This window comes from Scomber japonicus, chromosome 3 (genome assembly GCF_027409825.1).
Source record: "Scomber japonicus isolate fScoJap1 chromosome 3, fScoJap1.pri, whole genome shotgun sequence".
NCBI lineage: Eukaryota > Metazoa > Chordata > Actinopteri > Scombriformes > Scombridae > Scomber > Scomber japonicus.
In genome coordinates, this window is record NC_070580.1 from 16,277,292 (window position 1) to 16,299,628 (window position 22,337).

Genomic DNA, 22,337 nt, shown 5'->3' on the forward strand with positions numbered 1-22,337 from the left:
GACAGTTTAATAAATAACTGTAAGCATTATAAAGCTAGAGCCGACAATTTAATCTGGCATTAAATGACCCTTTCTTTATCAGTGAGTTGACAGTACGCAAGAATAGAAAGATTGGTGGCATCATACCACTTCTACTGAGCCTTGTGAGAGACTTGCACATGAACACGGATTTAAGGACCATTTGATTATATTTCAACCTGATTTCAATGTATTTGTTTTAAAGTAGAAGGCTTACTGTATATACACAATCTTGTAAGAAATCCTGTATCTATCAGGAAGTCTAACATCTCTTATACAGTTTCACAGTATCAGTTTGTCAGGTAAAGAGTGTGATTATAAAAAGGTCTTGAAGCTGAAGTGAGTTGTCTATCCTCACGTTATCAAGTATTGGATTTGAAAGAAAGCCTTCATATGAGAAACAAAGGGATGTATAATAACTTACAGTATATAAAGAGGTGAGGTGAGATAATGCTTAAAAAAAAGGGTTGTTAAGTGGACCTCAAATTCTCCATGATCACAGGATTTGGATTTTTTTTTGTACAGAAGGATTTGTATACATCTTCCTACCACTGTCATGACGTAAACCGGTAATAAGTGACAACTGAAAACATTACAGCACCCAGCGTCTCCGTGTCAGCTGAGGAGATGCAGCAGTCATGGCGAGAGGTCAAAGTTCGTCATGGGGAATTTTCAGAGCGTGGTCACAGAGATCTGCATGACATAAAAACACTGAATTACAACACAGTCCCTGCAATATTAACCAAAAGTGTGTAACATGACTCAGAATTTTTAGGAAATAATCCTCAAACATATGTTTAATAAAAAGTCAAATACACACCTGTTCTCTTGCTGCAGAGCTTGTCTTTGACATTATCTGTCTCATGAGCGAAGAACTCGATGATTTCATCTTCATGCTGCTCAACAATCGTTTCACACTGGAGAGAAAAGTCAAAATACAGGGTTACAAACTGCACAACCCACAGCACAGTTCTCAAGGTCGAACTAAACTAATTATTGTACTCACTGAAAATTTTAAACTGGCTGTAACTCTTGAATCCAGCGTGGTCTCGGCGAGGTCCATGGGCTCCCCATTCCGAGATTTGACCCTCATGTAGGACTTCCTGTTTGTGGAGGAATCTGTGCGCTCGCCATAGTCCTCCATTCTCTCACACACCATCTCCATCAGCTCCATGAGGTTTCCCTCTGACCGCGCCAGAGGAACCTGGTAGCACCGAAGATCATGAAAATGTCTGAATTAACAGGTTTTATTAAACTCTCTTATTAATTCCACTCAGTTTGAACAAAGGAAGCTGGGGAATTGTCCTCAGTCTCTATGAGCAAAGCATTTAGACTGACCTGTGTGTCTACATTGCTTCAAACCTTTCCGTGACAGTCACATTACATTCACTTACAGAATTGGGTATTGTTTCAAAGTTCAATATCAGAACTAGCACAAAACATGAGTTCCTATAGTAATACTATATTACCCTTTTATCAATTTATTACTTTACTGAGAAAAAACTAAATTTTCTACAAACCATTTTTTGAAATTGAACAAAATAAGTCAAAGTTGTACAATGCATTATTTTAAAGTTGTGTGAGCGAAACAGCTGTACAAAAATTTACAACAAGTAAATAGAGTACAATACAAAACTAAAATAGCAAAGCCTGGTCAAAAAATGGGATATTCAATATTGGACAGACATGATTTGGTCAGTGCTCATACTGTATACCAGCTCAGGTCATGGTCCCCTGACAGTAATATTCAAATTCACTCATCTCAGTGTGAAACATGACACTTTAAAGGCCAAACCCACATGTGCAGCTGTACTTCACTTGTGTACAGCAGCAGTAAACTGTTGCAGCCTGCACACTGAGTTGGACACAGATCACTACGTGGCTGTGTGTGCCGCTGCCGCCTCACCTCTTTGATGGACTGGCTGCCGTCTGGGTTGATCCTGAAGGAGCCGGTCTGGATCATCTTCTTCGGATCTATCTGCGAGATGGCCCACTCCATCTCATCTACCAGAGCCCTACAGGCTGAGAAAGCGCACGCACACACACAAACATGACTTATCTGCGAAAGCGCTGTACATTAGTTGCTTGTGTTGAAATGGGGGACACATACCTCCACATCTGATGTCTTGTCCTTGTCTGGCTGCCTGGCAGGAGCTCAGAAGGAGACACGGAATCACAAACGCTGTGAGCAGGAAAGCAGCTTCTCTCATTTTTGCATCTAAACACAGATTTAAAGGAAACAAGAGACTGAAACACATCAACCGGTAAAGAAACATTGACGTGTAGCCGGCGTCAGTAGTGTTTGTGTGCGACCACCAGCACCAAGAGAGACACGAGGGACCAAACAACACACAGTTTGTCAAACTTTTCATTCAACTTACGAGCTTCTGGTAGTGTTTTCGGAGAGCACCTATAAGCTTTTCCACGCTGTTACATCGCAGTCGGTGAAATGTGGTGACGTAGACACTGGAGCTGCCGGACAGGATGAGGTCGAGCTCGAGACAGCGACCTCGTGCGGCCGGGAAGATGCCAAAAGCTTTATGAATAAAACCTTTGAATTTCCAGTAGTTTCTTCAAGTTCTCCTCCACATGTTTTGCTGGTGACTTGACGTGGATGTTTGAGCTTCACAGAGCATGTGTGTGCAGAGTTTGACAGCAGAAGGATGTTTTCATATTTTTTCTGCTGTATAAGGAAAGTTTTTCTTTGTGTGTTCACCTAAAATCAAACTTTATGGCACTGCTTATTTTGCCAATTCTGTCCAATATTCAATTTATACAAGTGTAATGTCAAACCTGAAGCCTCCAGCACACAAACACTGACATATTCTGTCCAACAATTAAACATCTGAAAACTGCAATTAACTGCAATTTTTAATGAGGGGAATTCATTAAACATACTTTAACATGGTATACTATTTGAGGAAAAATCAGACATACATTAGCCTATTGTTCCAAGCAGATATTGTTGTATATCTGGAAGGGATCCTTAAGTTTTTTTTAACAGAAACACATATCAGACACATTATAATTCAAAGTAGAGTATTGTAATACTCTAAACATGCCTGGAGAAGATCGTTAAATTAAACATGTGACTTACTGTATGTATTCTAAATTTTGTACAGCTGTAAACCACAATCATTTGCTCCTTTATTAACCACAAGGTCTGGATTTCACTGACTTCTCAGGTTTCCAGCGATTCAAAGACAGCTTTTTGTGAACTGTTAGGTTGAATTTCTCCATTCATCAATGCAAAGGTTACAAAAGTGCAATCTTGTTTGGTATACCTTACACGAGTGGTAAACGAGCCTCTGTGGAATACCTTATAACCATGTTTATTGATTTTTGTTGTTTGTTTATCAAATTATATACCTATAGCCTAATCAAAAGTTATTTAAAAAGTGATCTGAGCCAACCACTCAGACGTTACCACGGCAACAGAGAACCATGCTGTTGGAATGTTCTGGAACGTTGTGATGTAATGTCTTTGACCTACATCCAAACTCATTTCTAAACTACGTTAGTTTATGATGGCTAAAGTTTCTCAGTGTAGCACAGATGCTTTTCAGGAATGAACTGACAGAGAAACTGTGCAAGACACGGAGGTACAGCTACAAGCTCTTTATGAAAGCTTGCTTCTTTTTCCTGTGGAATTTGGGAAATGGACATAAACAGGGGAAAGCTGCATAAGGAAGTATAAAGTATGGTCTATTTGGGTAAAAGTCTGTTTTGAAAACCATAGACTGTCTGAAACTGAAAAATAGTATAAATAGTCCATTGCGAATTCACAGAGCCAAAAGGCAATGTCTTTACACTTGCTTTGTCTGACTAATAATCCCAGACTCACATATATTCATTTTACAAACAAATAAAACCAGAACATCCTCACAATGAAGAAGCTAGCACCAGAAAATATTTGCAAATATTGCTTGAGTAAACAATTTCAATGATCAATATGGTTGAAAATCAATTTTTTGTTAATTGACTGTAATTTATTAATTGACTTACAGTTTCTCTAATTACTGGGGGGGGGGGGGGGGGGGGGTCCTGACAAAACCCTGCATATGAGGCACAATTTGTGCACTTTGCTGCTCCTCAGCTGTTACCTTTGAGTTATAGTTAGGCCACCAGGTCAATGCAATTATTTTCAATGAAGTCGACATATAAAGTGACTTTTGTATTGCCCAAATAAATATGTACGTCACATTTTAAATAGGCCTTGTTTTCTAGTAATAAAGTAACATCAAGGATATTATTATTGAATCAAACCAAAAATCACTACAAAAAGAACCAGCAAAGATTTAGAAACAAAAAATAATCTTGTTTTTTACTTTTATTTATTCAAATAGGAAAAAACAAACAAACAACATAAAACAGGGAAGACAATTTAAAACAGCAAACCTAGTAACAAAAATCAGAGAACCACTCTTCGGTTGGACCTCTCAGCATATAAAATGATGATTTCAGAAACCAGATTAGGTCAGAACCTGATATATGGCCTGGTGTATGAAACGCTGGAGGGCTTCTAATTTAAATGAATACAGCAAGTCTGAAAATGGTCTCTTACAAAAACGGTTCTTATTAAGCTTTGAAATGCAACACATGATGCAGTGATCAATAACTGAAGTCAGCCCCATGTTTAAATGGAATTAACTGGAAGCAAATGTCCTGAAGGGACATGTTCTGTGAATGCAGCATTAAAAACACAAACATAAAATATTTGAAGCTTATTTTTTGTTGTTATCCCATTAATGGTTGTCTATCATACAACTTGTGCCAATTTCTATTCTTTGAAATGTACCTCTGTACTATTCAGTTGTTTAAAAAAGACAATTCTTTAAGGAGTTAAATTACAAAAAAGGTATTTTGTACAATCAAAAAAAAATAAAAATTGGCATGATTTGTAATTTAAGTTGCAAAAATCTAAATATTAATGTGGATCAAAACTGGAATTTTTCACAAGAAGCTCACAATTTTACGCATCTCCAAGTGGAATTATACAATACTGATAAACATTTCCCAAGAAAAACATGTATGATGGCAAATACAGAACACCTTGGCTGACATAAAAAAACTAATAAGAAATAAAGAAGAAAAAATAATGGATGACATCAGTTTCTTTAATGAGACAAACCATACAGAAGTTGCTCATATTAACTTTTTTCAAGAAGTGTCATTGGCAGTGGGCGAGTCATTTTTCTTCTGATGGGGATATTAAATTATTACCTGCAGGCACAGTTGGGAATAATCAGCACCTCTTTAACGGCATCTACACTAATAACTGTTCACATGCTCTTATACTGACTCCAATTAGCCCATTTTACAGAAAGCATTACAGTCATGTTGTTCCACCAGCAACAGTCTGAGTTCCTTCAATAAGTTTGAGTTTGTTTTTGATCGACTAGTGTCCCACAGATCCCAGAAACGAGGCACAGTGGTGAACACAGGAGGCACTGAGGTCGTCTGCACAGAAATTAAAAAGAAGTGCAGCTTATTATTTGGTCAAAGAAAATGTTTGGTTTATTTTACAACCCAAACCAGAAGTGCACACTAAACCTTTAAAAATGTTTAGTGTTATTATCTATCTCCTTGTCTAGTTTTTTTCTCTGTATTTTTGTTTCCTTTCAATAACACTATTCTAATTAAGTTCATTTAAGAGCACAAGAGGACATGCAAAGTATCAAAATGTGTCACAATTAGAGGCATTTGTCATATTAGCACATATTAGCACGCTTCAAACAGTCACTCGTTCATGTTTTGAACAGTTACGAACTCTTCTGACACTGCTGGTGCACCAGAGTCAAGTTAATCACACAGACACAGGAAGCCCTGAGATGGAGCTACAGTGAAAACATGTTTCATGCTGCTTACCCATGATGCAACACTGTACTTTCCTTCTCATGTTTACCTCACCTGTTTGTGCCACACTGCCAACTGCTACTCCATATTCAGTCCAAAATGTAAATGTAAAACTTTTCAAAAAGAAAAATAAACACCTAATAAAACTACTTACAAGCCAAACTAGCATTACAAAAAAAAATACACATAAATAAACTGATCTTAAAATAAAATGACCTAAGCTTAACTGAGAGAAATTTAAGAAATAAAAAATGACCACCAAATTATAATCTTCAAATGTGCAAGCTCCTGACAGTCTGATCAAACTCAAATGACTGCAATCAGCACTCACATTAAATGTACAGCAGATTCATAGGGAATGTATACATGTGCATAGAAATGTATACTTGGAAATCAAAAAAAAAAGAATTGGAAATACAAAGAGCGTACAGTTGGACAGTAATTCCCATATCCAGAAAATATATTGCATTAACTGTACACAAAGAGAATGAATGACATAAAACTGTCATTCTCTTATATAGTATAAAAAAGGGGGAAGTGTGACTAAACTCACATAAGGAATATGTCGATATTAAATATATTAATAATTTAAAAATCTAATATAAACATCAAGATGAATGTTTTAAATGACTTTATTTTATTATAATATATAATAAAGTTACAGGCAGCTGGAAACTTCTTATTTGGTGTTTTATTTTTCCTTTAAGTTAATTAATAGCAAAGCATCTACATCAGACTCTTTCTTTTAGTTCTTTTATTGTGGGGGAGAGTCAAAATCTGAAACGATTTTTTTCTTTTCTTTTTTTATGTCATGCCAGGTAAGCCTCAAAAAAGGCAAAGGTTAGAAACACGAACATAAAACACAGACCACTCCAAAGCGCAGCCTGTTGTGGTCCAAAGTTTTTATCTAGTGCAACGCTGGCTAAAACAGCCAACTGTGAACTCTGAACATATCACTCTGGCATCTGAATGTTTGGAAAAGACGGTTAATTGTTGTGCGATTTCTACAGGTGAAGTGATCACAACTGTAGTGTCTGGATGGCTTACTGTCATTATCTCTAGTGGAAAGGTTTGGAGAGGCCAACGGGGACAAACATAATATAACGGACCATGAGATTGCTTTTATCAAAAATATGTTTACTATGTCACAGACACTTCAATATCTCAGACATGTGTCTTTATAGCCCAGATATCCAACCATTTTTTGCATAAATATTCTTCGACACACACACTGCAACATGTTGCTGGCTGAGGTTGGAGAGATATTTGTGATGGAAAAAAACCCCTGATTGTTTTGGGTGTATTTTATACTGCAAGGACACTTTAAAAAGCCTAAACCCGAACCCTAACCCCCGAGAAGCGAAGATAAAGACATACTGGCCGAGCTTCAGTGGTCCCACACTTCTGTCAGTGTTCTTCAGACACCTCCTCCACAGTTCAACATTCGTTAACAATGTTTCCTCCTATCTTTCAACCGAAGTGTCCGTATCCATGTCATTTAGCAAGTAAATGTCTGTGTGACGTGATGGTCCCATTTGAATCTGAAACAGACGAGAAGGAAGAGATAGAGGTTTTATCAGCGAGGAGAGTGTCGTATACAGCTTATTTCATAAATCTGCATTTTATCATTCATTATGACAAACTGTATTACAAAAAAGACAAAAGACACCAAATTCAAAGTGTAAACTATCATTTAGGAGAAGAATTATGGAAATACTAAAAAAAAGCCACATATGTACAGAGTTAGTATGCACCTTCCCTTTTCATATTATGACCCGTGAAAGCATCTGTATTACTGCGGCTCATTTATATAGAACTCTTTCCTCAGGGAAACTAATCTCAGAGACTGCAGATATACAGAATGTCAGGTGTTGGTGGTTTGATGTAATAAGAAGAAAAAAACATCATAATCACTGCTGTAGTTTGATTAGTGAAAATAGGAGCCAATCATTTCACAATTTCACTTTGATTGATTATTATAGATTTATTAAGGTTGCTCACCTTGGGTGAAAGTGTTATTTTTCCAACAGAATTTTCCTCATTTAATCCTGGAAAATCCTGGAAAAGAGCATTCCTACCTACTCTGATGAAATGAAGGTGAAAATATAGAATGTCGCCCTTTAACACCCTAATCTGACAAATAGTGAAGTATTCAGTTTCATCTTTTATACAGTGTGTGGGGAACCATCTTGTATAATTTAAATTACTCTTCAGGTAATTTGACGATTTGTATTCATGATGCTACACTGATTGAAAACTATTTAGGAATTAGCAAGTTGTACAATGTAAGGGGTATGTAGTATAGTACTTTACTTACTGCACTTACATCTGATAATGCAACTGCCACAAAACAGGAATTAATAGTTAATATTTTAATTATATCTTTTATTAACTAATGGGCTAAAATAAATATTCAGACTATGCTTTCCTTTGTTTCTATTTAAAATGAATGATATGTGCAACTACAAAACCAAGTCCTATAGACATTCAGACAGAAGACGCCAACAAATGTCCATGTATCCATTATCTCACATTTATTTTGGACACATGGTGTGTTTCATCCAGTAGCAAAGTACACACACTCACAGAGAGCAGACATGAGTGTACACAATACTACATTGAAGTTTTCTATGTAACAGTTCAAATGTGCATTTTCCAAAAATTGTCAGAGGTATTCAAACGACACTGAATGATCAATCAACCCTCACAATAGCCTGGAAATGTCAAGTTACATTTCCATCTATGAAAAACTTGACAAACCTTATGAAAACTTTGAGAACTCAGAACCAAAGAGCTTAATCCCATGAACCTGTCGAGCAAAATAACAATTCAACATCTGAAAGGACCTGAGATCTTTACTGTGATGACTGGAGCAACACAGCAGGGAGAGTGCAGTGAAGACAAATTGCTGTCCGGTTTCCCCAGTTACACTCAGCTAGTTGGGCTTCATGAGAACTGACTCCAACAACCTGCACTACTGAGAGAATTTAAATTCCAACTGTTTCTATAAGACTGCTAAACAGTTCATTACTAATGCTTTTACTGGTTAATACACAAATCCTGGATATGGCTCAGTTAGGTGCTTTAGTACAGCATGTAACGTCTAATTTGTTGAGTTAGTGAATGTTTTTTTTTTTTGTAGTTTTCATATATTAAAATAAAAACTTTGATCAAGAACAAAAAGATAAAATTACTGACAGGTTGACTGTTGCTCATAGTTGAAGTAAAAATGAGAAAACCCTATTGTGACATAAAATCCCAAAAAGCCTGAAGAAAAAAGTCATATCAGTGAAAGATTTCCTTCAATGTTGCCCAGTAAAACTGAGTCACAATGTAGCCCAACCACCACCTATCAGACATTTATTCACATTTTGGATCTATTAGTGATGCTGCCTTACAGCCATATGACTCCAAGAAGGGAAATGATGGCACTTACATGAATATAATCTTAAATCAACAAGCTCCCTCAACTCAATCTCTGTGCATTGGTTTCTTAATATGCCTGTTGTTTGACAAATCATATATCACGTTAAATCTTAAATCTATTCTGACTGCAAACAGGTTTGTGTTAAAAATGAACATTTTAAAGTATTTTTTTTTCTTTCTTTTCGTAAAAAGAAAGAAACACATCAAAAAATGTACTAACAATGATGAGAATGGAGGACAAACAAACTTTTCTGAAGGCAGAGAGAACAAACTTTTTCCATTCCCTTAAAACTGTGTCTCATTGTCATGTGTCTACTGTGCCAAAGCTGGAGACAAAAATACACGTCTATACAGTCTATATTAAAACATCAGTGCAGAGAGCTGGACACACTGTAGCTTCATTTATGGATGCAGTGCAGCAGAGTTGTGATTTTCTTAGGTAGAAGACTTCATTCGAATGAATTTGACTTGACTGGGTTTTATTTTCAGCCGTGGCATTTTTAGACTTTCATTTGCAAAATGACTACTTTCATGGGTAAAGACTTGGGTTTTAAAATCAACTTGACTTTGTACTCGTTTCAACTTCTGAATCTCCTTTTAACACAGCTTTAAGCTACAATATAAGCAGTTATTTTCCTTTCCTCTGCATAGCAGCAAAAATCAGTCTGAAAGTTTTTCTTTTCAGAAATTACAACCATATGTATTCTTATATACTACATAACGTAGTATTATAATTACAATATATTTTCCATCCCTATATTTTATGTATATGTAAACCACAGAGAAATGATGTTCAATAAAAATGAGGACATACCTTTATCATAACATAATTACACAAAAAGAAAACAAATCAATTAGTTTACAGTTGTTTTTGTTTTTTTACACTCAACACCAAAGCTCTGACAGTCAAGGTGGAATGAAAAAGGGCTCCTGCAAGGCGCTAAAAACTAAATGTGATGCCTCATTTGCTTCACTCTCATTTAGTATTCAGTGACAAGCTCACTTCAGTACAAGACACTGGCATCCTGATTATTTAGGCACTAAAAGGGGCTCTGGGGATGAGGCTGTAGTCTTATGAAGTTGTGAAGTGTCAGCCAATATCCTAATACCACACTGCAAGAGCTTTAAAAACAGTGATACTACAGTAATCATTTGTGCTGGTGTAGTATTGATGTGGGTGATTTGGTACTTACAAAGAACCAAATTATAATATCTGACCCTGCAAAAAATATGTGATATTTGCAAAAAAAATGTGCTACATAATCTTAAGAAGTCCTGGTTGTGTACACGCTAAGAGCCTCTCCGAGGAAAGAGGAATGCTGGTGGTTACTGTCCTGCTCAGCTCTAGGAGTCGTACTCAGACTGCTCCTCTATCAACACGGCCGGTCGATTTCTTACCCTGCTGCCACAGTCCAGGCAGGAAACCCCCAGGGCAACCAAACAGTCCCATGCCTGCAGATGACAAAGTAGCAAGAAGTCAAGACACAACAGAAAAGCACAAACTGTTACATTCCTACAACCAAAAAGTGTCTGTGAGAGGTGAATATTATGTTTCATGGTAAGCTAACTCACCAGGTAGCATACAAAGCATAGATAGGCAACACAGAGGAGAGCAGCCAGGACGTAAAGCCACACACTGTGCAGCGCCGTCACATAAACCACCACAAAGTACATGTTGATTGCGCAAACCAACAGGATGACGATGCCTCCGGAAATCTTCCACACCCTAAAAAGAACAAGCAGACAGGACATTGAGAAATAATGTTTTTTTTTTCCTGAAAAATGACGAGGCTCCTAAAAATATTCCATGTTGTTGCAACTATGGCGATGTGCTACAGATATATCAAACAAACCTCACGTCTGCGACAACAGTTGTTGCATCACAATCTTTCCTCTAAAACTATTGAGTAAATCCCTAGCTTGCATAACTGCACTACAGCTGTCAACATGACCGCATTGGATATTTTTTTCATAAAACAACATAAAACTACCATTCTGGAGTTTCATATCTACTTGGATGAATGATTAAAAATGTACAGATTTCACTTACAATCCATTTGCAAAGTCGTTCATTATGGACGTCATACTGGTGAAAGTCAGAATTGGGATCAAAGCAAATGGAAGCTGTGGGATGAAAAGAAAATGAAGCAAAATGTCTCACACAAAATAATAAATATCTGAAGTTAGTCAGCAATGAATATTTTAAAAAATCAACACGTGTACTTTTCTAACATTTCTGACAGAATTAAATTTGACTAGTTGATGAATGAATGAATCTGACCTGCAAGCTCTGCAGCACATTGAGGAAGTCGTTCATCCCCGTCAGATGCTGCACATCCTGAAAAATGGCTACCAGTAGAGTAGGCGTGATGGCGATGGAGCGGGTCAGCAGCACACGTGCAAAACGGGACCACCGCAGGTTTAAGAAGCCCTTAGCAAACATAGAAGCAATAATATGAGCATAAACACTTATAAACATGTTTGTTCAGGCCTACTGTACATGTAAATAACCAAAGACAAACATACCTCCATAACGAACTGGCCGGAGTAAGTGCCTGTCATGGTGGAGCTCTGTCCAGCTGCCAGGATACCTATAGCCCAGATGTAGAGGGCGGCAGGGCCAAAGAAACAGCCCAGGACCACTCCCTAAAAAAAACAGCAAAAAGGGTAAGTAAGACTATTTCATTTTTATTCTATTATTTCTATTCTATATTCATCTCTCTAAATGACTTCAGTTCATAAAATGCTTATATTCAAATGTTGCTTAATTGTTATGATATCTCACTGAATGTATTGATGAGAGAAGAAAGTTCCTTTTTTTTTTTTTTTTTTAAGATTTTGTCTGGCATATACACCTTTATTTAACAGTAGACAGACAGGAAACATGGGAGAGAGGGAGGGGGGGTGGGGGGACATGCATCAAAGGACCTCCGGCCGGGATTCGAACCAGGCTATGTGGCATGCGCACTAACTACTCGACCACCTGCCCGCCCAAGAAAGTTACTTTTAATGCTTGTTGTAATTTTGGTTGCTTATTTTGGTGCAGTACGCTATTTACACCCACACGTGTTTCCACTTGCCAAGACTGACTGTGTACAAACTGTCCTTGACTGATTCCCTGACTGGCCTTGTTTTGTTGCCTGACATGTCATTGTAGACCTTTTTGGAAATGTCATAGTAGTGAATGCACAGGTGTTACTAATAGTATTAACAACAATTGTGTTCTCTTTAGGCGTCCCACCTTCAGTGGCTTGATACTGAGCTGGTTCACAGGGGCATGGCTTCATCATGAAGGGTATTAGTTGCACCTATGCTTTTTTTGAATAGCAACTGTAAGTCTAAATGTCTAACAAATCTATATGTACATGTGCTGCTCCCCTTATGTACCGCATTTTAATTATATAACAACTGTCATGATAACTTGTTTCTGAAGTTTGTATAAATACAATTGTTTGTACAAACAGAAAATCATGTATCATGCCAAGCTGATATTTAAAATGTTAATTAAACTTCATAAAGAAACAGCAAAATAAGTTCTGTCTTTTTCCTAAACACTCAAAACCTGCTTGCACCATTCTGTGGGCGTCACATAACTGAAAGCTTCCCAGCTGCAACCTGAGCAGTGGTCTAACCAGTCAGAATAAAGGAAAGGTGTGTAGCACCTTTAAATAGAAGCTGTTATCTCTTAAGCTGTTATCTCTTAGTCAACACGGAGTAAACAGGCCTGCTACTGCTTCTTCTCCCTGTAATTATACTTTTTTTCGTATCAGGTTACAGTTTCATTAATACTCATAAGTGGAGAGAGGCTGCTATGTCAGATTGGTCCATTTATCTGATATTAATGTCCATTGCAAGCCCAAACAGAAGTGAGTCCTCTACTTGAACATCATATAAGCACAACTCCAGTGAGGATTTATTGTTGTTGTAATGAAGAGCAGATGGCGTACCCCTTTGTAGATGTCCACCTCAAGTGTGTCGTTGTTTAGAGGGAAAAGGTCTGTGTGAGGGCTGCCGGTTGCATTGCACTCTGCATTCTGCAGCCAGGAGAATAAACACACACATTGTTACTCCAATTCCAGTCTTTCAGTATGAAAACAAGCTTGAACAATACTCAGTATAGAGCAATGAATTATTAATACTGTATACCCACCACGTCCATATTGGTTTTATTGAAGAAGGACTGAGCAAAGACTGCTACAACAAAGACATTGATGAGGAAGGAGATGAAGAGGGCGATAGTTGACTCAATGAAGAAGTACTTGTTGGCCTCCTTTACCTCCTTCTTATTTTTGCGATCGACTTCACGAGACTGTTGCATGAAAGAATAAACATTGTAGACATTTAACTTCGGGGACCAACAGCACCAGTCAAAGGTCATCACACTTTCCAATTCTCTTGTATTCATAATAAGAATCAATGGTGTTTTTATTTTAATCATGTAACAGTGTTGTTAATAATAATCCTTCCCAACTTGCTGATTCTTTTAAGGCTTAGCTTTTCAGTCTTGCTTATCTGTATGTGAGAACAGCTGTGTCTCTGACCTTGACCAAAGCTGAGTGCAGGTAGATGTTGTGCGGCATGATGACAGCACCCACAATTCCCACCGCCTGTTCCAGCTGAACAGGCCCGCAGCCTTCACAGTAAGGTACAAACATCCCCTTCAGCAGCTCTCCTTGGTCTGGCTTCACAAGCACATACTACAGAGAGGAAACACAGTCAAATATGTCAAGGGGCCATGCACATATTTTAACACTTGAATTATATAGGAATACATGGAAGAGTGCTTTACCTCATAACCAAAACTGATGGCCATTATAGTGATGAGAAAGGCAAAGAAAGCTTCAAGTTTCCTCAGGCCTACAGAGACATTAAAAAACTGCATCAACACTGGCATTCACAGACTGGTTGCTGTGTTTTTATATCTGTAGAGGAGAATCACATACCATATTTGTCTAAAAAGAGGAACACAAATGTGTCTGTGATGGTGATGAGGACTCCTGCCCATAGTGGTATCCTGAAGGAAAAACAAAATATTTCTCAGTGTAACAGAATTATTTCAGACACTGTAAAAAGAACACTGTACTGACTGTACTGTCACGTTTCACCAACAAGCAGTAAAGACTGTACCTGCCCACAGAGAGAAGGTTGAGAGCTATTGCACAGCCAATGACCTCCTGCATGTCTGAGCCAATAATTGCCAACTCCACCATCAGCCAAAGGATGATCCGTGGGACCTGAACCCAAAAAAAAGATACATAGAAGTTCAGCAGATTGTATCACTGAGCAGAATTTCATCATTTTTTTACAGAGTGAAATTTTGTGAGATCTCATATCTCACACTGGCTTCCATTTTTAACCAAATGTTTAATGTAAGTGGAACATATACTCACGGTAGGATACTGGCGGTTGCAGACTTCAGCCAAGTGCATTCCTGTGACAACCCCCAGACGTGCAGCTAACCTCTGTAACAGCAGCCCAATGATGGTGGCTACAAGGAGCACCCATAGGAGCTGAGAGAGAAATATCAGAATCTTCCTGTTCAATTTGGACACTGTGATGCACATTCAGAGATGAGAACATTCTGAGATTCAAAACTGGTATTTCTTTCTCATTAAGCAATACGGAAATAATCATGATGCATTTATGTCTTTGAAATAAAAAAAACACACTTCTGGAAAAAAGGGAAATATATATCTGTATAAAGAGAACAAAGACCTGAAATGAAACACTATGTGGAATCACTTCCTTAAATGCGGATTGGAAATCTAGCTAAAATAGATACCAGAGGAGTTCATACTGTATTTCATGTTTTGTTATACTACAGTAAATGTACAGCTATAACCACAGCACCGCCCTGTTTTGCTTTGTTTTTTATTTATCACCTTAAAGCCAGCTTTAGCTCCAGACTGCAGGTCTGACTCGATATTTCCAGGATCCAAGTAAGCTATGCTCATCAGGAACCCTGGTCCAGTGAAGGCCCAAAGTTTACGAAAACTGAACACCTGAAAAACAGAAATTTGTTACTCACGCTGTAGTTTGAAAAATTTAAAGAAAGTCACATGAAGAGCATAATTACATCTAAGGATAAATGCTTCAGTTTTGGGCTTCAGTTAAAGAAAAAAGTCACAGATACCTGGCTGACATCCTCAGGGATGGGCACTTTGTCCTCAAAGTATGTGGAGAAGGGCTCTTCGTCGGCCACAGGTGAGGCAGGAGGAGAGATGGAGCTGTACTGGTTTGTCTGAATGACCCCACTGTCTTGAGGGGAGTCCTCTAAAAAAAAGTAAAAAAACAGACAGACTGTAGTTAGTGATCAGAGGAGACAGACTAACACAGAAAAAAATAAGTTATATGTTTATAGGAGCCTGATGTGTCCAAGCTTTCCGCCTATAAAACAAACACACACTGTTTTAGTGACTTCAGTCAGGACAACACTTCACTCACCAACTGAATCGCTGTGATTTGCGGTTGCAGTGAAATCACTTCAACAAAGTACGGTTTGAGTGATCTTATTGTATTAGGGCAGCTGTTACATGTTGACAGATTGATGAGTAAATGTGAAACAAAAACCAAAGCTAAATTTATTGTCAGCTCCATAAAAAACTTTGATCTCATTTGAATAAAGAATAATTTGTGTGCGTTGAGATTTAAACCTTTGCAAAGAGCATGTGTCACTTCCTTTTTAAAATCTAAAATCAAACTCACCACATCAAGTCCGGCTAATAAAGTCAAATCTGAGAGAAATTAGTATTTATTCTGATGTTTACTACACTGAGATGAAGTGCAGGACATTTTCAGATATGACCAAACTGATTAAATTACTTTCTTTGGGTTTTGCAAGTTTGGGTTTTTTTTAAACTTAGAGCAAGACAACATTTACTTCACAAATATCAGCTAATGTGGAGTTTGACTCAACTGGATTTTGAGTGAATTACCACCTGAAGAGAGAGCAGTTTTTGGTTTGAGAGAAACAGATAATCCAATCATTTCAAAATAAAATAAACTTTGTAAGTCATGTCCAGCACTCCTTAAATAACTTTACAAAATATTGCTTTAGTAGCTCTGTGCTGTGAGAAAGTGTTTGAACCAAAGTATCTTTGACTTGTCTGAGCTTTCTTAAAGCAACAGTACACTGTTACTATTGATTGAAGAAGCAACCACAACTAAAAGCAATTCAACCTCAACTTAAAAACTACAATATAACTAATTTAGTTCAAGGCTTTACATTATATACATTTTAACAAAACTCAAAGTAAAGCAATTAATGTGATCTACTCACTGAGTTTAGACCTTTCTGTCTTTTCTCCCTCCATCTCCAACTCACAGCTGGTCACAAAGTCCACTGTTCCCCTTACTGACTAATGACTTTGCCTTCAGTTGACTCAGCTTTTATCATCTCTTTTTTTTTTGTCATTAGATGTCACAACCACACTCTGACATCACATTTCTAAAAAATGTGTTGAACTTGTGAACATAGCAAAGTGACAGCACAGCCAACACATCAATCTTAGGCTTGGCACTGTCAATGAAAACACAACTCAAGCACAAATGATAAACAGAGCGACTCTTTATCCTCAAACGCCTCACATAAGTGGTGAGAAACTTATAAAGTTCAAAAATAAAACACTCCGATCGTCAAATAACTTCAACAAGATTATTAAATATTCTGTCAGATTACGAGCTATAAACTTTGTTGCTGTGAGTGTAAGATAAGACGTACTTATGTAAAATATTGTTTTAAGCCCCTCTGTCAGCACACTGACACTGGGTGTGTACTGAGTGTATCGCTGCCTTGTTTGATGTGGTGTGTGTGTGCGCGTGTGTGTGTGTGTGTGTGTGTGTGTGTGTGTGTGTGTGTATCTGTGTGTGTATGTGTAATGTGATGATTATCTTAAGTTGTTATACCTTCCAGGTGGTCATCGTCTTGCACGGACTTCATTGGATCAGGTCGAGGGATCCCTGGGAGCTTGAGGGATGAATATCAGCCTCCTTGCAAAAAGACAACATGAGGTACATAATATGAGTGAGAATGATAAGACGTCTCTTGAAAGTTCATCAAACATTTGTTTCTTGCATAAAACACCTAAAAATGTATTGTGTGTGTGTTTTGTACGACAGTTAGCCCAAAATGAAACACTGATATGAACACAAAGGCAAGCAGCTAATCCTCCAAGACTAAAAGGATTCATGGGTCATCACATTAGCCTGTGCTGATTCATTTTCTATACTCTACATAAATAGTTTGACCTAAAAATGAACAAACATTAGGACGAGCAGCTTCAGTGTGACGGTGCAATATTTTGTTCCCCTAAAATTCACGAGTCATATCATGACTAAGCAGCATTACTAGCATGTGAAAGGTGACCAGTGCTCCAACCACGTATGAGCACAGTTGACATGAAACCTTGAGTTGGCCAGCAGCACCAGTTTCACTTCCACAACAAGTATCCTTCCTGTCCTACACACTAACACACGTGGTCTATTTAGTGGCTTTTTAAGTCACCACCCGAAAGATTAAATGCAACTCGCCTGCCCCCGGCAAACTGCTGGATCTTGTAACAGCCTGCTCTCTGACACAGAGTGTGAAGGTCTTCTGAGAGCACATGACTGTGGGATCATATGAGGGAAAAGACAAGGCGGAGGTAGTTGACAGAGCAGCTTTTCCCAACAGTTTGCCAACAGGGAGTCACTTTACTTCCTCTGGTTCACTGCTCAACACGAGCACATTTTAACATTAGCGACCAAATATAAGATGTTTCTAGTCAGACTGCTTTTATTTCCATAAGACATGAAGTCTTCTGCTTTGGAAAATTACTGACTTTCCTTTTCTTCTTTCATTTGTTAACATGGCGTGAATAGTAGATATATACAGTAATAGGGTGTCAACCACCTCGTCTTTATAATAATAATAATAATGATGATAGGTGTGATTTATATAGCGCCTTTCACAAACCCAAGGACGCTTTACTGCTAGCTTCAATTAAACCTGCTGCCCACAAACTTTCAAGGTTTTTTTTTTCCCTCAGAGAGACAGGAAACAGGAGCCCAAGTCTTATTGAATGGTTACCAAACCAAGCCAGCAGACTGCTGATCTACAATCACGGGGCCGCGGGACGCTTCATTTTTCCACATCTTTTGTGTGTACTATACACTATATTACAGTTTTAACACACACCTACACCCAAAGGTCCACAGTGGAAATAAGCTCTACTTTCCTGCGTTTTATCTTTTTGACAAATACTGTACAAAGACAACCTGGTTGAGGCGGTACATATATCATTATTTAGTTTCAATAAATAATTTCCACCAGCCACCCACTGCCTCCTAAAGCTTTTTTCAAAATCTCAAAAAATTTCTCTCTACATTTTTCCAAATCTCTTGATGACGGACTGCCCAGCGACCCTGAACTGAAGGACTCTCTGAACCCTCTTACCCTCCACAGAAAGGTTTTATTCAGCCCACTGCGTTGTTGCAGGGTTTAACATAAAGAAGTATTTCATCTTGCTCTGGCTGGGATCACAGGGTCACTTTGTGTATAATCTCTACAGGACAGCGTCAAAGAATGACAAAAATGTACTTTGTTGACGGATGTGAGCCCACTTTGATTTTGTAGATTCATGTCTCATCATGTCTTAAAAGTAAGTGACCTTTGTTTAAAACAAAACTGTGCTGCTGGCAGTGGGGAGGAATCTTTGTCCTCAACACCTGACTGACAATGTAGATGTGAACATTTTTTCTTTTAATATGAAAACAGACAAAAAACAATGTGTCTGGTCTGTCCTGTTTCACTTTTGACCGACCTCGCTGCACTCTGTATATAATCCCTGTCTACCGGTGGCTTGAGGCAATAAATCTAAAACTGGACTATGACACATCCACATGTTCATTACCAGTCTCACTAGTAGCAACTTTGCAATAATATCTGATATGACTTTACACCTGTTCACTATCAATCTTATCTACACTGATGCTAATCACTTTACTTAATGAGCCAGATGTGACCTGGCCTGTGTTACTGTCTTTTAATTTGTCAGCACAGATCTAATCAAAATCTATGTGCTCCGAGGTGTAAGTGATGGTAAAAGAAATTTAGAATAAAAAAAAAAAATCTATATAATATTATAAACATCAATAATTAACATTACCAGTATGGAGTAGTTCATTATGAAAAAACAGAATGATTGATTTTTACTTGGCAAACACTATAGTGTGAATTCATGGGACTGGACAAGCTGGAGATTTAAATTAAAAAGTGGTTTAGTAAGAAACCACAGACTGTTAACTCATCCATGTAACGTCCTCCAAAGCCCGCGCCTCAACGAACACTAATGAGACCTAATCTGGCCAGAACAGCTTTCATAATCACTACTGTTCATCAATGACAACTCCCAAACTGACAAATGGTCTGTAATTTAACAGACCACTAACAGGAGGCGAAGAGGGTTTTATAACTCAAAAGAATCGAAACACGATCACAAAACTGTATCTGTCTTCTTGTCTAAGTGTTAAAGCAACATAAAAAACGAAACCAAAATCAGTGCCTGAACTAATAATGACACCATTTAAAGCTCTGTGGTATTTTCTAACATCACACCTGAGAAAACAAACACAACAAATAAATGATTGTTTCCAAATGAAGAATGTTCTCTTTCACTTTCACATCCACTCAAACATAAACACAGATCTGTCAACACATCCTGCTATGAAGGAATAATAAGGAGTCGTCTATGACACTGATTGATAAGGGGACACATTTTCAATAACTGGTCTATCAAGATCACGATCATACCTCACTCAGAGTCTTATCAACTGAACCATTAACGACTACTTCAGTTCATATACAGTTGTGTGCTTGCTGTGTTTCTCATTGTGACTTTGGTGATTTTTTCTCAAACGTGCAACCACCACAAATATCTTAAAAAGTTATGGCTGCCTACCAGTACCTAGACAGTGACTTATCTGTAGCAAGCCCAAACCGCTCGCTGAGCAACCGTGTAGGTACAATGCTCTCCAAAGATGTGTTAACAGTGGAGTGGAGAGTTTTTTGGATTTTTTTAATTTATTTTTTTGCCATTAACTTTGAGGAGATAATGTCATGTCCTGGGCATGTTACCTGATTTATATTGTTTGATGTACTGTTGTTATGTTATATGTGCCTTGTAAGGTGTCCTTGAGTGCTTTGAAAGGTGCCTTTAAATAAAATGCATTATAATAATAATAATAATTATTATTATTATTATTACTTAAGGCTGCTGCTGGCTCACTCATCTTCATTGATGAAGGCAGCAGCAGAATGAATTCAGAAGTGTCCGGACTAGGCATGGGATGATAACCGTGTTCAAGTTTTACCGAGATTTGAAAAAGCCACGATAACCGAAACCGCCAAATTTTCTGTCATACTGTTCCTAAGGTATGAGCCATTTTTTGTCTGGTCAAAGACAGAAAGTGTTGGTCAGAAAATCCCTCAGGTGGTGCAGCTGCAGCATTGACTATCACGACCCCTCACACCGTCATTACAGATTCAGGTTAAATGAACATGTCCGTCTTTATTTTTCTTCCTTTTAGGAACATTTTAGAGCTGTAATCGCAATACCGCCATACCGTGAAACTGTGATATTTTTGCTTATGGATATCATACCGCCAGAATCTCATACCGGCCCATGCCTAGTCCGGACACATTTTTCTGTATGTATGTACAAAGCAGTTCCTCCAATCTTATCCTGGCTTCATCCTGCAACAAGACTTCCAAACACACAATGCCCCTGCAACTAAAGATGTTATCAGTGACAAAAACTGGAAGGTTTTAGACTGGCCCAGTCAGCCTCCAGATGTAATCACTATTGAACATGTTATCTGCTGAAAAGCAGATAGAAGACAGAGAGCCCTCTGTAACAAACTTCAACTGAAATTGTGTCAGTAGGTCGCAGACAACTCAACCAAATATCACACGTTATCACTTGTATATCACTTTAGCGCACGTGAAACAGGATTGGCTCAATATTCAAATGGCTCGCTGAATAAAATGACAAAATGTATGTACTTATAAATAACGAGAAGTGAAAGCTAAAAACCTGTCTGTGCTTTTATATCATTGACCTCACGTTCAAATGACTAAAGTAACATCAGCAAGAACATCATATTTTACTGGAGGACACTGAATGTGTGAAATTCAACAGTACAAATATATAAAAACTTTGGTACTCTTTAACATTATCAACACATCTGTGACAGTGTGGGATCAAGCTAACGAGTTTCCATGATACCTGCCTGTTAGCTGCCCGGTTGGTAACGCTAACGTAACCCCCTATCAAAGAAAGAACACGTCCTTACCTGTCTATACTTTACCGGAGGGTTAAAAATATTATATTTTGCCGATTTAGTCTGGCCTTAAACTGACATATACATGTGTGTAGATGTGATGGTAGCCGACTAACTAACACGTTATCAGGCTAAATAAATTCACGGGCAAAGTCGTATCTTTCCATGTCAACTGGAAGTTCAAGAGCTCACTGCGCATGCTCACAGATCCTTGCCTGTTCTGATTGGCTAATGGGTCACGTGATATTTCAGCCCTGAGTTCAGTCTGTCAGGTTGTGACAACCATAGACATATATACATATATATGTCTATGGTGGTGCCAACAAGGAACCAGCAAATGTTGTTTTAAGTAACTAATGCAGAATTTTTGGTTAATGTGTTATATTAAAGCTTATTTCAGTAGGATTAACCCCTTCAAATTGTCTTCTCGATTTCAGAGGTTGTCCGAATATTTATTGATTCAATCCGTTATTTAAACAAGTAGTCTCATTGAGATGTGAATCTCTTTTTCAAGAGAGACCTGTGTACAAGAAATTCATACATACAATACACAATTCACACAACAGACAATAAATAAGTCAAACATATAGTACTCATTAGGAGAAGTGTGTGCAAACATGATTGACCACACAAATACAACCTTAAAAAAGTTCTAATGAAATAAGACAAACCAGTTTTAAAATCTTCTGAAGCTCATTCCATTTGTGTGCTGCACAATA

General features: G+C 37.9%; 2 protein-coding genes across 4 annotated transcripts; both read right to left on the minus strand.

Annotated features, from left to right (window-relative positions):
* Nucleotides 1–335: 335 nt before the first annotated feature.
* cnpy2 (canopy FGF signaling regulator 2) lies at nucleotides 336–2,459 on the minus strand. The gene is made up of 6 exons (XM_053315830.1): nucleotides 2,400–2,459; nucleotides 2,129–2,236; nucleotides 1,925–2,040; nucleotides 1,025–1,222; nucleotides 839–935; nucleotides 336–711 (listed from the first exon to the last, which is right to left on the minus strand). Exons 2-6 carry the CDS (start codon nucleotides 2,226–2,228, stop codon nucleotides 668–670), a joined length of 555 nt encoding a protein of 184 aa, XP_053171805.1. The 5' UTR covers nucleotides 2,229–2,236; nucleotides 2,400–2,459; the 3' UTR covers nucleotides 336–667.
* A 1,863-nt stretch (nucleotides 2,460–4,322) lies between these two features.
* LOC128355529 (natural resistance-associated macrophage protein 2-like) lies at nucleotides 4,323–21,775 on the minus strand. Of its 3 annotated transcripts, none has more exons than XM_053315817.1 (18): nucleotides 21,631–21,775; nucleotides 17,206–17,289; nucleotides 16,580–16,654; nucleotides 15,434–15,573; nucleotides 15,183–15,302; nucleotides 14,691–14,810; nucleotides 14,428–14,534; nucleotides 14,244–14,314; nucleotides 14,090–14,157; nucleotides 13,842–13,997; nucleotides 13,451–13,609; nucleotides 13,248–13,334; nucleotides 11,827–11,946; nucleotides 11,582–11,731; nucleotides 11,351–11,424; nucleotides 10,873–11,026; nucleotides 10,699–10,752; nucleotides 4,323–7,415 (listed from the first exon to the last, which is right to left on the minus strand). In XM_053315817.1, the coding sequence occupies exons 2-18, from the start codon at nucleotides 17,237–17,239 to the stop codon at nucleotides 7,338–7,340; spliced, it is 1,767 nt and encodes a 588-aa protein (XP_053171792.1). In that variant the 5' UTR covers nucleotides 17,240–17,289; nucleotides 21,631–21,775; the 3' UTR covers nucleotides 4,323–7,337. The 3 variants fall into 3 exon arrangements, 2 of the variants coding, with proteins under 2 accessions (XP_053171792.1, XP_053171793.1); XR_008321133.1 differs by lacking the exon at nucleotides 4,323–7,415 and adding an exon at nucleotides 9,232–10,273 and having other exon boundaries at nucleotides 10,312–10,752; XM_053315818.1 differs by lacking the exon at nucleotides 16,580–16,654.
* Between the last annotated feature and the right edge of the window lie 562 nt (nucleotides 21,776–22,337).